Source organism: Populus trichocarpa, chromosome 11 (genome assembly GCF_000002775.5).
Source record: "Populus trichocarpa isolate Nisqually-1 chromosome 11, P.trichocarpa_v4.1, whole genome shotgun sequence".
NCBI lineage: Eukaryota > Viridiplantae > Streptophyta > Magnoliopsida > Malpighiales > Salicaceae > Populus > Populus trichocarpa.
In genome coordinates, this window is record NC_037295.2 from 18,940,627 (window position 1) to 18,955,732 (window position 15,106).

Consider the following 15,106-nt stretch of genomic DNA (forward strand, 5'->3'; position numbering starts at 1 on the left):
AATTTAATGAGATGAAGTTAAGGGTTGATTAACTGTGTTAACAATTTAAGAAATTGATGAAATGAAACAATATTGGATGAAGGACATGGGTTTCTTGATTTATAAGTGGGCGGCCACGCATGGAATTTAGGGATTTTTTCTATTTTGATGATTAATTGTCGAGGGTTTGTGTATTATATGTTTGGCATTAAAATTAACATGTTTGAGAAATAAATTGGGAAAAACATGACAAATTATGAGTTTTACTACAATTGATCAAATTTCTAGTTTAGAAAATTTAGAAAGATTTAAGAGGTTAACTATAACTAGTTGATTTAAATTGTATATTTCATAAATATTTGATGTGCGATGGTAATTATAAATGAGATTGAGTTAAATTAAGTATGCAAGTTAAAGAAGTTACATGTCTAGTTGATCGATTGTGTTAGAGTTTGACCAATTTCAAACTTATATATATAAAATGTGCAAGTGAATACTCAATATTTCTTTGATTGTTATGTGTTATTGATGTCTACCACCCACCTTGTTTTTAATAAAAGACGCATTTTATTTAATTATTTGTTATTGTAAAAGAAATATACGAACATGTATTTGGTGGATGTTGCTAGTTTAAATTTGTATGATTTATATGAGTATAAATTCATCATGATCTGCGAGGATGTGAAAATGTTATGTGTGTGTGTGTATTGTGATGTTTTTAGGGCAAAATTATTATGTAAAATTTAAATCAACCGTGATGGTGGAATTTATTATGTGAGAAATTAAGGGACTGAAATGGAAAAACTAAAAAGAAAAGTTGAATGGACCATAATAGCAAAAATATAACAAGGAAAAAACATTAATTGACTGCAATGATAAAATTTATTACGTGATTTTGAACTTGTCCACAACGGTGAAATTTAATAGGAAAAACTTAAATTGGTCGCAATGATGGGTCCAATATACTAAATATTAATCTAGCCATAAAAATAAGAGATATTATATTTTGAAATATAAGTTGTGTATAATTAAAAAGGATTAGTAGTCATGAATATTTTAAATGAGTCATAAACTAGCTTAAGTAATATTGATATTGAAAATATACAAGGGAGTCTTAAATGAGCATGAGGAATATTTGAGATTTTAAAGTAATATAGATGAGTTATATTAGGTAAGATTGGTGTTGTGATTGAATATTTATAATGAAAAGCCATAAATGAGACCATAGGATTCAAAATGAATTAATAAAAGTTTAGCTAGTAAAAAAAGATTTAATAGGTGTTAAAAGAAATAAATATAATTGGTGAACCAGAGTTAAAATAAAGTATAATTCAAGATATGAAATGTGATCAATGAACCTATAAAGAGGTTAAAGTAAGAGTTTTAAACATTGAATGTGATGAATATACATAATAAGATTAGGGTATTTTATAGTTTAATGAAGTCCAAATTGGTTTGGGCTATGAACAAAGAATAATTGAAATAATTATATAAAGGAGGCTAAATCAAAATATGAATGAAGATGATTGTAAAAATACAATTAATATAATTAATTTAAAGTATAAAGTAATGAATGTTTGAGATGATTGAAGAATTGGATTCTTAATCGAGAGATATTGTGAATAGGATAATGATAGTTCAATGATTATATAAAAGAAATAAAAATAAGAGTTTATCTATTGTTTAAAAAAGAGAGAAAGAGTTTATTAAACTTAGGATTTATTAAAGAATTGATATGGTTATAAAGGTGTTAAAGATGTGAGGATTGCTTGTTTAGTTTTAGCAAGTATTAATAACTATGATGGTGAAATTGTGTATGTTAATTGTGTGATTCTATTTGTTTTTTAGGTACCTTCTCTTAAGGACTCAATCCTAAATAAAGTGTTACTAAGATCCCTGACTTTTATATTCAATAAAAACTTGTAATGTCTGATAAAAGTTTTGTAAATAAATTTTTATATATACAATCAAGAGTGTTGTAACCTTATGATTTTTGTATGTCAAAATGTGTATCAAAGTATTTGTGGATGAAATTAATGGATGTGAAATTAGAGACCATCTTTATGATAATAAAAAAAATACCTTTGAATTTCAAGTGCATGACAATTAAAAAATCACCCTTATTTTTATTTTAAAGTCATATCTAGTATTCAACGTTTACCTCGATTTGGTACCGCTCTTACAACCTATATCAAAATAGTACTTTACCCTTAGATTTCTAGTCAACTACTAAGCCTCGACATATTTTTAGGAGAATTGGCTAGCACTAGTTTCGAGTGGCATTTCTCTACTGATAAGATACATGGGTGTCCCATTGATATCTATTAGACTGACTCATTCTAATTGTAAGCCATTGGTGGAGTAGATTCTCTCTAGGATTAAGTCGTGGACCTCAGCTTCTCTTACTTATGTTCAACGTCTCCAACTAATCAAATCAGTTCTCTTTTCCATCTAAGTTTATCGGTCCTCCATGTTTATTCTCCATTGTTCTATTATTAAGAGGATAAAAGGGTATATTGGCCGCCTTCCTTTGTAAATGTCGCTCTCTCTCCCACTCAAGGGCTAAGATGATTTGGGTTTATGTTTGTTATCCCTTTAAGGAGAGTGACCTAGGAATAAAGAGGGCTCAAACTTGCAATAAAGCTATTATTCTCAAACATGTTTGGCGACTGCTATTCTCATATACAGATCCTTCTAGCATGTTAGGCCTTCTACAGTGTCCTCTTGGTCATGGAAGAAGATTATACTCAGTAAAGATTGGTATAAAGGGAAGTTTGTCTCTAGTATTAGTGATGAGACTACTACCTTTTTATGTTTAGACTATTGGTTGCCAGATGGATAACAATTATGTGACCTAGTGCCTTTCAGGGTGCTCACTTCTACTGCACTGTCGTGGAATGGTAAGGTCTCAGGCATAATTGATAAGGATACTTGAGCTTTCTCATCGAATAGACCAGAGCTCCAGCCTATTTAGGACTTGGTTACTTTTAACCCCAAGAGCACCTTACCAGACTATTATTTCTAGAATGGTCACTTATCGGCGAGGTTCTCCATTGACTTGGCATGGAAGGTTCTTAAAGATTCCAAACTCACAAACTTTATGCACCATCTTTTTTTGTTCTCAAGTTTCATCCTGAGACACCCTTTTATCTTGTGGCTTGCCTCTATAGGTCGTCTCAATACCATGGACATACTACATGTTTTTCTGATCATTTCATCTTCGACATGTATCATTTGTGGGTCACAGGTTGAAATACATGAAAATTTATTCTTTCAGTGCCTTTTCTCTACTACAGTTTAGGGTGCTATCATGAGCATAACCCTTATGAGTTGACTTTCTTTGACATGACATCAACTACTTTATTGGACATACACGCATTTGGAAAAAAGAGGAATTTATACATCTACTTGCTCAGTTAACCCTTTTAGCCTTGATTTACTTCATCTAGTATGAGAGAAATAACCGAGTCTTTCATCAGATTTATCAATCTCATCAGGATGTTAGCGAGGACATTTTTTATTTAGTCCGATATTGTTTGGTAGAGCTCGAACCAAGGTTTCACATCCCAGCTACTTTCAAGTCTATTTGACGCCTTAAAGACTCCTGGGATATCATTGCTCTTGCTGATATTGAGATTATGTTTAACACAAGTTCATATGTAATCAACCAGTTGTCCGGCTCATGTGTTGTTTGTCTTTACAATATACTTTTATTCATTTTCACTTTTTTTTGTTTAGCTTTTGCTTCTTTTCCTTGTTATTTTTCATCAAATAAACTAGGATAACAAGTATTTATACTTTTTAAGGTATATCTCTCGTACAGTTTCTTCCCTTCCATACAGTTACTCTTATAAAAAAAAACAAAAAAAAAAAGGATTGGACTAGCTTACGTCTCTCTCCTGACTACTATAATTATCGCGTGGGTCTCGAAACCTTTTGCATGTGAGCAATAGTTGTTTATAAATCATTATCTTGCTTTTATAAACAGGTCTGATGATCCTGCTTGTGCATGTGCTTCCGATCGAGTTAAGACATGCAGTCTCTTATAAATCAAGTTTAGTATGCTTTGAAAGAGCTTTTTCTTGTTCATTGCTGGAAAGTCTCTCTCAGACAGCACATGGTCATGTGATGTTAGAAACGTGGGTCCATGTGAGCTCTGATGGAAAGACTGGATTTAGTGTGTGTGTGTGTGTGTGTGAGAGAGAGAGAGAGAGAGAGAGAGAGAGGGAGGGAGAGAATCCATTCCCTGGCAATAAATTCTAATTACTTAGATCCAAATGGGCCAATCATTGGTCCACATGCCTTGCAGTCATTCTCTTGCCACTAAGTAACAGCTTCCATCCCTACTCCCAAGATAATCCAATCCACCTCTAGTATTGGAGCTATCAAACAACTTTCAATTTAACCCTCTTATGAACCTCAGAAGTTCTTATTTTTGTTACATTTGTTAATGTGCTTGGCTGAATTTACTCTAATGACTCAGTATTACAGTCTATAGCTCCATATATGGTAAGAATTACAGTTCAAAAGGGAAAAAAAGACTACACTAAAAATTCCCACTGTGTGGTTGCACGTTTTAGTGGATCCTTGTCTTGATGACTGAAGCACTAAAGAAACCTCCTGCTGTCCAAACCTTTATTCAATATTAGATTGAATAATCTGAGAAGGCAAAGGAACAATTAGAAGATCCTTGTGAAACTACAATCTTAGCAGGAGGTGATGAGCGAACTGCTGTCAAATTAACCCCCTTTGACAGGTCAGGTTCTGGCCTTACGGTCTCAACGTGCCTAATCTCCTTCAGCATTGCAACAACGTCCTTCATCATTGGACGATCATCAGCTCGAGTACTGATGCACAGGAATGAAACTGCTAATGTTTGGAGCATTTCGTGCATTGTAGGGTCAGCTCTTCCTCTAAGCTTTGAATCAAGGATGTCAACTGGATCTTTCTTGCTTGCTAAGTGTTCCCTAACCCATTGAACTAAGTGTGCACCATCAGGCAAAGTTGGGTCTAATGGATGCCTTCCTGTTAAAACCTCTAAAAGCACCACCCCAAAACTGTACACATCACTTTTCTCGGTAATACGCTGCATCGATGCATGCTCTACAGCAAAAAAAAAATTAAGATTAATTAGACATTGCTAGTGATTTAGTGGAATCAAATTAACTGAAGAAATTAAATTAATTTGATTGAGCAAAAACGAACAAGTACCTGGAGCCATATATCCATAAGAACCAGCAAGTTGAGGTCTTGGACTTGGCTTGCATAAATCATCATCAGATTTGTTATTTACCACTCTTGCTAGGCCAAAGTCAGCTAGGTAAGGTTCGTAGCCTGGTCCTAAAAGCACATTCATGGCTTTAACATCCCCATGTAGAATAGGTGGCACACAATCATGGTGCAGGTATGCAAGTGCGTGTGCCACACCTAACAAAACATCATATCTAGCTTCCCACTCTGCTCCTCCCTTGCCAGCACCATGAAGGAGGGAGCTCAAGCTTCCATTTGGGAGGTAATCATAGAAAAGCAATTTCAAATTCTTGTTTGAACACCAGCCTAGAAGCCGGACAATATTTCGGTGTCTGATTGAACCGAGTGTCCGAATTTCAGAATTGAATGCTCCAGACTCTTCTGGTGACCACATCTTCTTTACAGCTATCATCTCCCAATTTGGAAGGGTCACCCTGTACACAACTCCAGAGCTGCCAGTGCCTATGACATTAGATGATGTTAGATTTTTAACAATGTCGTTGACGGAGAATTCAAGCTTCTGATACAAATTCATTTCCCATGTATCATCTTTCATCAGCCCATGATTATCAACACGAGCACGAACTAGCATGTAGATTGTTAGTAGTATCAGTACTACACCAGCACTGAGAAGCACAGACATCAGTAGTCTCATTGCTGATCTAGTGTGTGCTCCAGGTCCCAAGTGGTCTGCTGGTGTTGCTACACCTCCAGAAATGTAGAGTCCTTGATTCGAAGCAAGGTCACTTATCGGAAGCTTTCGAAAAAATGGGGTGTTAGGCAATTCACCAGAGAAGTCATTGAAGGAGACATTAAGGGAAACGAGGTTTTGGAGATTTGCAAGAACATCCAAGCTTCCTTCAAGCTTGTTGTGAGAGATGTCAAGTGCTCCCAACTTGCTGAGATCAGAGAATTGCGATGGGATCTTGCCAGAAAACTGGTTGCAGCTTAGGTTGAGAGAGATTTCCAGTGATGGAATTTGACCAAGTTCCTTTGGAATTTCTCCAGAGAAACCATTGTCTCCAAGGTTAAGCAATTGTAGCTTACTGCATGACAATATCTCTGCTGGAATTCCTCCTGTAAGTTGATTCTTCGCCAAATTAAGCTTGGTTAATTCAATCAATGACCCAATGCTATGAGCCAGTGAACCTGTAAGCCTATTGTCTGAAACATCCACATACTGTAGGCTTTTAGGCAGAGTATCAGGTACAGAACCAGTGATCCCATTTGAATGGAGATCAAGAAACTCAAGATTTTCACATCCAGATACTGATGAAGGGATTCTTCCAACAAGAAGATTGTTGCTCAAATCAATGAAATTCAAACTCTTCAACTTTTCGATCTCCGATGGAATAGTACCTCCTAACCTGTTGCCATTCAGCCTCAACCTATACAAGTTGGTGCAGTTTCCTATATCAGGCGGTATAAAGCCCGATAATTCATTGGAAAGTATCAGTAGCTTGGTGAGATTTTGCAATCCGAAAACCTGCTTTGGTATTGAACCAAAAAGACTGTTATATGAAAGATCAAGAGCCTGAAGATTGACACACTCTGAAAGAGACTCTGGGATATTTCCTGTGAGATTGTTCTTCCAGGCAAAGAATAGAGTCAAGCTCTTTAGGTTGCCGATACCAGCAGGAATCTCACCGGAGATTCCATTGTTGTCTACTTCAAGATGAGTGAGAGCTGTGCAGTTTGTGATTTCAACAGGTATGGTACCTGATAACTGATTAACACTCAGCTGAAGCTCTTCAAGCTTCAAAAGGTTTCCAAAGCTTCTTGGTATGCTTCCTGCTAGAAGATTCTCGGATAAATCAATGACTGTAAGCTCTGTGCAACTTCCAATCTCATCCGGGATTGCCCCAACTATGCTGTTCTGCCACAAGAGCAGACTCTGAAGCTTGCTGAGTTCCCCAATTCGCCTTGGGATTGGACCGGATATAGAATTCTGATATAGATACAGGTTCTGCAACTCACTGCAATCTCCAATCGCTTCTGGGATAGCACCTGATAATAGTGTTGCGTAAATGGCTATAGTTTGAATCCTTTTCAGCATCCCAATTGATGAAGGAAGACTCCCAGAAATGCTGGTTTCGGCGAGGCCTAAAACAACCAATTCGGTGCAGTTTCCAATCTCCTGAGGCAGCTCACCCTTAACATTTTTATTCCCACCTGCTCGAAAAATCTGTAATCTTCTCAATGCTCCAATGCTCTGTGGAATTTCGCCGCTGAGTTGATTGTCAAAGAGAGTCAGATTCACTAGACTTGAAAGGTTTCCAATATCAGAAGGAATGGCACCTTCAAGAAAATTTGTATTGAGAGACAAAGTTTCCAACTTTCTTAGTCTGCATATTTCCTCTGGGATTTCACCTGAGAGAGAATTATCACTAAGATCAATGAGAGTAAGCTCAAGATAATCTCCGAACGCTTCCGGGATTGCACCAGTAAGATTGGTTGATGAAAGGATAAGGCTCTTCAAGGATTTGAGAGGCTGAAAATTTGAAGGCAGGGGGCCTTGCAAATCTACTGCTTTCAAGTTTATCTCTATAATGTTGCCATCTGAGTTGCAATGGACCCCAAACCATTTGCATGGACTTGAGTCTAAAGGGTTCCAAGAATTGAGTACATCTGTGGAGGTGTTTAAACTGTTCTTCCATGCTAAAAGGGCTTGGCCTTGTTCATCAATGGAGTAACAAGAACGAAAGAAAAGAGAGTTTATAGATAGAAGTAAGGTGAAGGAGAAGATACTGGGAGAAAATAAGAGATTCCTTAGAGGAGCAGGCATTGCTGCTGATAGAAGAGAAGAGTTGGTCTGTGTTGGGATTGTTGAGGGGGGAACCCCATGTTTTGTTTATAGAAGAAAAGCAGAAGATCTGGATCCAAGACCACCACCACCTTCTTCTTTTTTTTCTTTTCTTTATTATTAATATTCTAATTGACATAGCTGTAATTCAGACATGTTGATGCAGATGCACATTTGGTTTTATTTAAAGTTATTACTGAATGAATTCTCTAATCTTTAATATATAAATGAGTTTTCTTTTTTAAAATTTAGCATCCGATTAATATCTCGAGATAAAAAAAATAAAAAACAGTTTAAACAAAAGAAATATATCATATATTTTTTTTATTTTAGAAAAAACATGAACTCACTCTAAAACAAAACGTTATAAAACAGATTTATTTTATATTTTTATCAACATTTCTCCTACCAAATATATTTATGTTTTTTATATATCCCCCAGCAAAACTTGGGTGTTTTTTTTTCCCATCATCCATGCTGGGATAGGAGGTTCATGACCATATACTGTGCTGACCCTAAACCCTAATGTGTAAAAGGCTGCTCATTTTTTACCAAGAGTAACTCCCACCAGAGCAGCAAAAGAAAAATCTGGTGCTGAATGACTTGTTAACCAAATTTCCCTTTTAAAGATTCACTTTTTAGAGTTATTCATTCTTGTCTCCTCTTTTCAAGTCAGGTTGAACCATCTTGCATGCTCTTTTCTGGTCACATAACAGCTACAAGCTTACAAGAACAAGGAAACTAAATCTCCAAAGATTTTTTTTTATTGGCTTATATTATGGTTAAAATCAAAGAGTTTGCATCTCTAGGGCATGGTTGATTGATGGATTTCTAAATTAGATTGTGATAGCCTGCCCTAAGATCAAACCAACTTGACACAGGAACCATTGGATATGCATCAATTTGCTGAGGATTCCATAAATCAAGATATGATCGTTTCTTCTTTAATAATAAATCCAAGACAACTGAAGAAGGTGGTCCATCATGTTCTGTGGTCACAGTTGCTGAGTTTATCATACGTGCTGTTACTTGCAGTGTTTTAATGGCTTTTCAGTGCTTTCAGCAGCTCAGTCTACAGTTTATTCACTGGGTTTTCTACGGTTTGATGTGATTAACCAATCTTAAGTACAGAATCTTGTACAGTAAATAGATTAATGTATAACAACTTATGCTACCCAACCCTTAAGAAGTTGGCTCTTATATAGTAAATAGATTTGATATTAATTAATAAAAAATTAAAAAGGGAATTTTATTATACCAATCCTCTCAGAACTTCTTTTTTTTTTTTTTTTGATTCGAGGAAACCCCATCTCCCGGAAAGCACACTTTGTGGGCCCAGGTGAGCGAGTAAAACCTCGGCTGTCCCATGCTCTTACAAGACGTGCACGCCCTCTCAGAACGCTATTCACTATAAGTGTTTTTTTTTTCTCATTTGATTTTTTTAAAAAAGATTATTTTAAAACATTAGATTTATTGGAGGGTTAAACTTCATAATTTTATTCAATTTACTTATTATGAGATTATCTTAGTCCCATAATCCGGACCACAAATTTGATGAGTTAACTCGAGTTTTTTTTTTTTCCTTTTGTCTAATTGACTTTCTTTCTCAATTTTATCATTCAACATTAGCTTGATTGAGAATTAGGCTTCATGATTTATTTCAGTTTGTTTTTTATAATGTTATCCCTGTCTCTTAACTCAAGTTACAAGTTTGGCGGGTTAACCCAAGTTAACTCGAGTCGTTTTTTAATCGAATTTTTTCAATTTTATCTTTCAACATTAGGTTGATTGAGAATTGAACATTATGATTTGTTTCAATATGCTTTCTACTGGGTTATCTCGGTCTCATGACTAAGATTGCGGATTTGGTAGGTTAACTTAGGTTGACTCGGGTTATTTTTTTGGGTCATTTTACTTAATTGAGTTTTTTTTTTTCAATTTCATCATTCAACATTATATTTATTAGAAATCAGGCGCCATAATTTATTTTAATTTGTTTACTATAGGGTTATCATGGTCTTATGAATCAACATGCAGACTGAGAGGTTAACCCGGGTTTATCCGAATCAATCTAATATGTTATCGTCTTAATATGTATAAAAAAGTATCAACTTAAATATTTATTTTAAATCAAACTATATTTTTACCAATTATCTAGGTTGTTTTTAGACCTATCAAGGTGATTAGGTCACAATATTAAATCAATTTCTACATGGTTTAATTTTTTGTTCTACTAGAAAAAAATTAGCAACACCCATATATTTTTTTCATGTTAAAAAAAATTGGTCTCACTCGCAACATAACACGAGCTAATAATATAATCTATGATATATGTAAATGAGTTCGCTATATATTTTATCTTCTTGAGCTTACAATCAAAATATTTATTTTATATCTTCATCTTTATTTCTTTAACTAAACAAATTTATATCTTTTAATACATATATATATTTTTGTTAATTACGAGACACTAATAAAATGCAACGACGTTAAAGTCTTAATGATTGGAAAGGACAACATGAAATACACGGACTTAACTAATTAATTAAGGATTAGTTAATTGCCACTAATGGTAGGTCACTAGTCATGTGCCATAACAATTTGCTACCAGTCACGGGCAGGATCTAGAAAAATAAAAAAATAAAAAATTAGTAGAAGTTTTATGAATTGATTATTGTAGTGGAAGCACTAATTAACTTTCTTAATTTATCTTTGTTTTCTTACTGAGGAACATTCTCTTTTATATGTGCCAAGTTTAATTACTCGGTATTGTAACCATTAATTATTTTTTTAATTTGTTTAAATACAAACAAATTGAATATGTAAACTTTTTTATAAAACTGTGCTAATTAGTAATAATTTATTTACCAAACATGAAAAAACTTGTCATATCAGTTTCCATTTACTTTCATTTATTTTTTTAGAACTATAATCTAGTTGAATTTAATAAATTTTATTTCTATAGCTAGATTTAAACCTAGAAATTCAATAATTATTGTTTTAGTTATCGAATCTATTTTTATTTATTTAGATTCAATTTTCATGTACTATGAAAATTATAATGATAATTCACTATCATTAGTATAAATGAAAATACATTTTCTTAATTAAGAAAAAGTTTTTTTAAAAAATTTAAATACTAGCCTTATAATGCAACTATAGATTTAAGCCTGGCCTTTAATTTTCATATACTTAACTTAATTTTGACAGGAAAATCTATAATTAATTTTTTTTTTTAAAATATTCATCGAGCCGGGTTTAATCTGAGCTGAGTTAATGATAATATTTAAAAAAAATTAAAAAAACAACATCGTTTCATGATGTTTTTTAATGAATTCTTCATAATTTATAATGGCAACATTTGTTTAGAAAAAACTATAGAGAATAATTTATAATTTATAATTTACTCATGAAGATGAAAAAGAAGAATTAGGGCAAGAAATTGTCGGTGGTGAAAAAGTGAAGATCTATGAGCCAAAGCTTGAGAAAAACAAAAGGACGACGTACAAACAACATTAAAAGGAGAGACAAAGACAATAGATAGATAAATTATATCCTCACCTTTTTATCCTTGCATGGAAGGCAACCTGAAAAGGGTTCCCTGTCCTAGAAATAATTAAAGGGTCCATTTGTATGTTTTTTTAATGAATTCTTCATACCCAAATGGGGTGATATTGTAATTTCCTCACCTAGAAATTAATTAATAATGCAAGTTAAACGCCAAGAAAAAATGACAAAAAAAAAAGAAGTTTAATTAAGATCATTACTGAGAATTAATTTAAGATTTAAAGTATTTATAATGTAGAATAAATTGTAAGCCTTATTGATGATTAGACGAAAAAAGGGTTTTAATTAATTTGGTGATTTGATATCATGTATATTTGAAGATTTTTACGTAGGAATAAATCTAAAAGAGAGCACAGAAACCTCTCTTAATCCTATTTTATTCAATGATTTGACATAATAAAACAATAATTGTTATTATTTACATGTGAAATTAAGGAGGACTCCATTGTATTGGTAATTAACTCCTAATCAAACCTTTCAACTCTTCATGTTTTTTCATTTATTTATAGAAATAAAAATTATTGACAAACCAATCATTGCTCTTAAAAATATTGTCGAGTCTCATCATCATCACATGGACATGATCTCATGTAATATTTTTGACAAAACATGAGATATTGGAATCCGATCAAGCAATGTCTTGGCATGCATCGACCGAGTTGGAAGGGCACATGACTTGATCTAATTAAGATATATTTTTGGGTATTTTTATTGCGATAAAGCATATGTTTCCCTTCCCCTCGTGGTGGAAGCTTTAATTAATTGATTTTTTTTGTCAGTTTTGGTTTTGGCATGGATAGTTGCACATGAGAGGGAGTGACTGCGAGAGAGAGAGAGAGGGATGGATACTGACTTTCATGGGTATGTATAAAAGATAATGAAAATACAAAGTGAGAAAAAGGTCACGTACAAATGAAATTCTTATAGATGAATAGCATACATGTTCATAAATGAAATTTATGAATAGATGATTGTGGTGGTGCACTGATGGTGCTGACAGTGATAATAATGATTATTGTAGTGATAGTAGTGCCAGAGAATTATAATAAAATAATGGTTATATTGATAACAAAATAGTAGACAATAACAACAGTGATGGATGGTAGTGGTGATACGAGAGTTTTGGTGGAATGATGATAAAATAGTAACGGATAGCAGTAGTGGTGATGAGGTTGGTGGTAGTGTTAGTTGTAATACTATTTAGTGAATATTATGAATTAGTAGTGTCAAAGAAATTACTTCTGCTTTATTCATGATATTAAAATATTTTTCTCTTTAGAGATCGACACTATTCAAAGACCGACTCACATATGTCTTTTCGTTTACTTATTTTTCAGTGTTTGTTTTAAACTAAAGGAGAAAGAAATTCTTAAAATATATTTCTAGCTGTCAAAGAATCATCTCAACTTAAAGCTTAAGTTATTAGATGAGATTCCAACATATAATTTATATCATTCCCTAATACATCCCCTCAAGTGAAAGTTTGAAACTTGTACAGGCTTACGTTACTTTGTGTTTTAATTTTTAAATATTATAGGGGTTGTGAGATTCGAGTACATAACCGCTTGATAAATAAAACTCTAATATTGTATCAAAGAATCATCTCAACTTAAAGCTTAAGTTATTAGATGAGATTCCAACATATAATTTATATTATTTTCAAACACTTCTCGCAAAACAAACAAGCTATAAATTTTCAAATTACATATTCAAAAACATAAATATAACTTTTTTTTATTGTAAGTTGATTGGAAATTAAGTAGAAAGAGAAGATGGAAATATTTTTCAAAATATCCCAACTTAGAACAAGAAGATGAACATAATCATTTCACACACAAATTGATACAATGATATAATTCGATCGAGGGTCAAATCAAATCAAATAAATTGTATTGTATGCCTATATGACACATGTACATTTCTTGCACAACATAGTAAAACAAGAACATGTTCACACTTGAGCGAGCAAGAAAGAAAAGAGGGAAGAAATTAGAGAGGGGAAGTAGCTAGGGAGGTAGATGGGTCGATTAGACATTGGATTTGTGAAAAGAGGTGGAGCATCTGGTCTACCAAAGAGCTATCAAGAGACTTTCTTGGTTGGTACACGATCGGCCACACGTGCATGGATGATTTAATGGGGGGATATGAACCCTAGCTAGGATGTATTTTATCTTTTTCAAGACCCTTAATAATACACTATGATGAATCCAAAACAAGATTTGGCATTTGCTGAATTGAAATCCCATCAATTAAATCCCTAGGGTCCATAGCCCTCCAAAAGAAAATTGCCTATCCATTCAAGGATCGATTAGTTGCTTATGCATATAATTTTAGCTCACTCATTGATTTTCTTGGTTGGCCTTCAAGTCTCAATATTAGACTACTTGACTCTTAATAATTTGCCAAATCTATGTCCTACATGCATCTTGACAATTATATTGTTTTTTTTTTTTTTTTGTTAATCATTTTCGTCCAAAATCCCCAATATACTACCATGTTTATGAGAAGATATTCTAAAACACAATAATTAGATCCCTGAGAAATTTACGAACTACATTAAAATCCAAAAAAATAATAATTACTGTATTCATCTTTGTTTAAGTTTGTTGTGTAATTAATAAAACAATATGAATAAGCTATAGTTTATTTTTCTCTAGCTAGCTCTTGTTGTCATCTCAAACAATATCTGACAAATTAAAATGATTCAAATTAAAGTTCGATTAAAAAAAATGCATGGAGGAATTACTTTTTGGCCTCACAAAAGCTAGCGTGTGATCTATGGCCAAATAACTTGTTGATTTTGTGGACATTTGAAACATTAGAGAAAGGAATCCCCTGGCTTGAAGAAAAGAAAGGAATAATCTCCCTTTGTCGCAGCTTTATATATTAATTAATTATCTATAATAATCTATCATAAAATAGTAGGTCATTTAGCTTTATTAACATAAGAAATTAATATGTTGATAACATTTATATATCATCGTGCATGGTCATGATTAAATCTTTTATTAATTTAGAAATCAATGCGAACCCATGATTTAAAAAAGGCATATTTAATTAATATATACTGATTTGGACTTTGAACAAATTAAAACGCATTCAAAGATGAACTTGGTACCTTTTTTTAATTTAATCCCAAATTCCAAGTCATCTCCAATAAGATCCATTCCATCAAGAATATTAATTAATATTTATTTATATGATCATAACAAGAGATCTTGGATCTTTTTTTCTTCCTTTGATTATTTCTTTTTTCTTATTATGTTCCTTTTCTCTTTCTTTTTTTTTGTTATTTTTGTTGAATTGCTCAAGCCAAGAACTTTGCGTTTAATTAGTGTCCTATAATAGAAAACACATGCAATATATACATATAGAAACACCTTCAAACCTAGTTAGTTTTGATGATAGTTTTGGCTTGAACATTTTATTTTAACCTTGTGTGTATATTTTATACTGTGATAAATATCAACCCTTCACTTCACTTCACTTTTGACCCATTTGCTTTTA

The 15,106-nt window shown here is 33.0% G+C and overlaps 1 protein-coding gene across 1 annotated transcript; it reads right to left on the minus strand.

Annotated features, from left to right (window-relative positions):
• Positions 1–4,209: 4,209 nt before the first annotated feature.
• Positions 4,210–8,154, minus strand: LOC18103529 (LRR receptor-like serine/threonine-protein kinase RGI3). Its single transcript, XM_006377902.3, has 2 exons — positions 5,191–8,154; positions 4,210–5,082 (listed from the first exon to the last, which is right to left on the minus strand). The coding sequence occupies exons 1-2, from the start codon at positions 8,012–8,014 to the stop codon at positions 4,625–4,627; spliced, it is 3,282 nt and encodes a 1,093-aa protein (XP_006377964.1). The 5' UTR covers positions 8,015–8,154; the 3' UTR covers positions 4,210–4,624.
• Between the last annotated feature and the right edge of the window lie 6,952 nt (positions 8,155–15,106).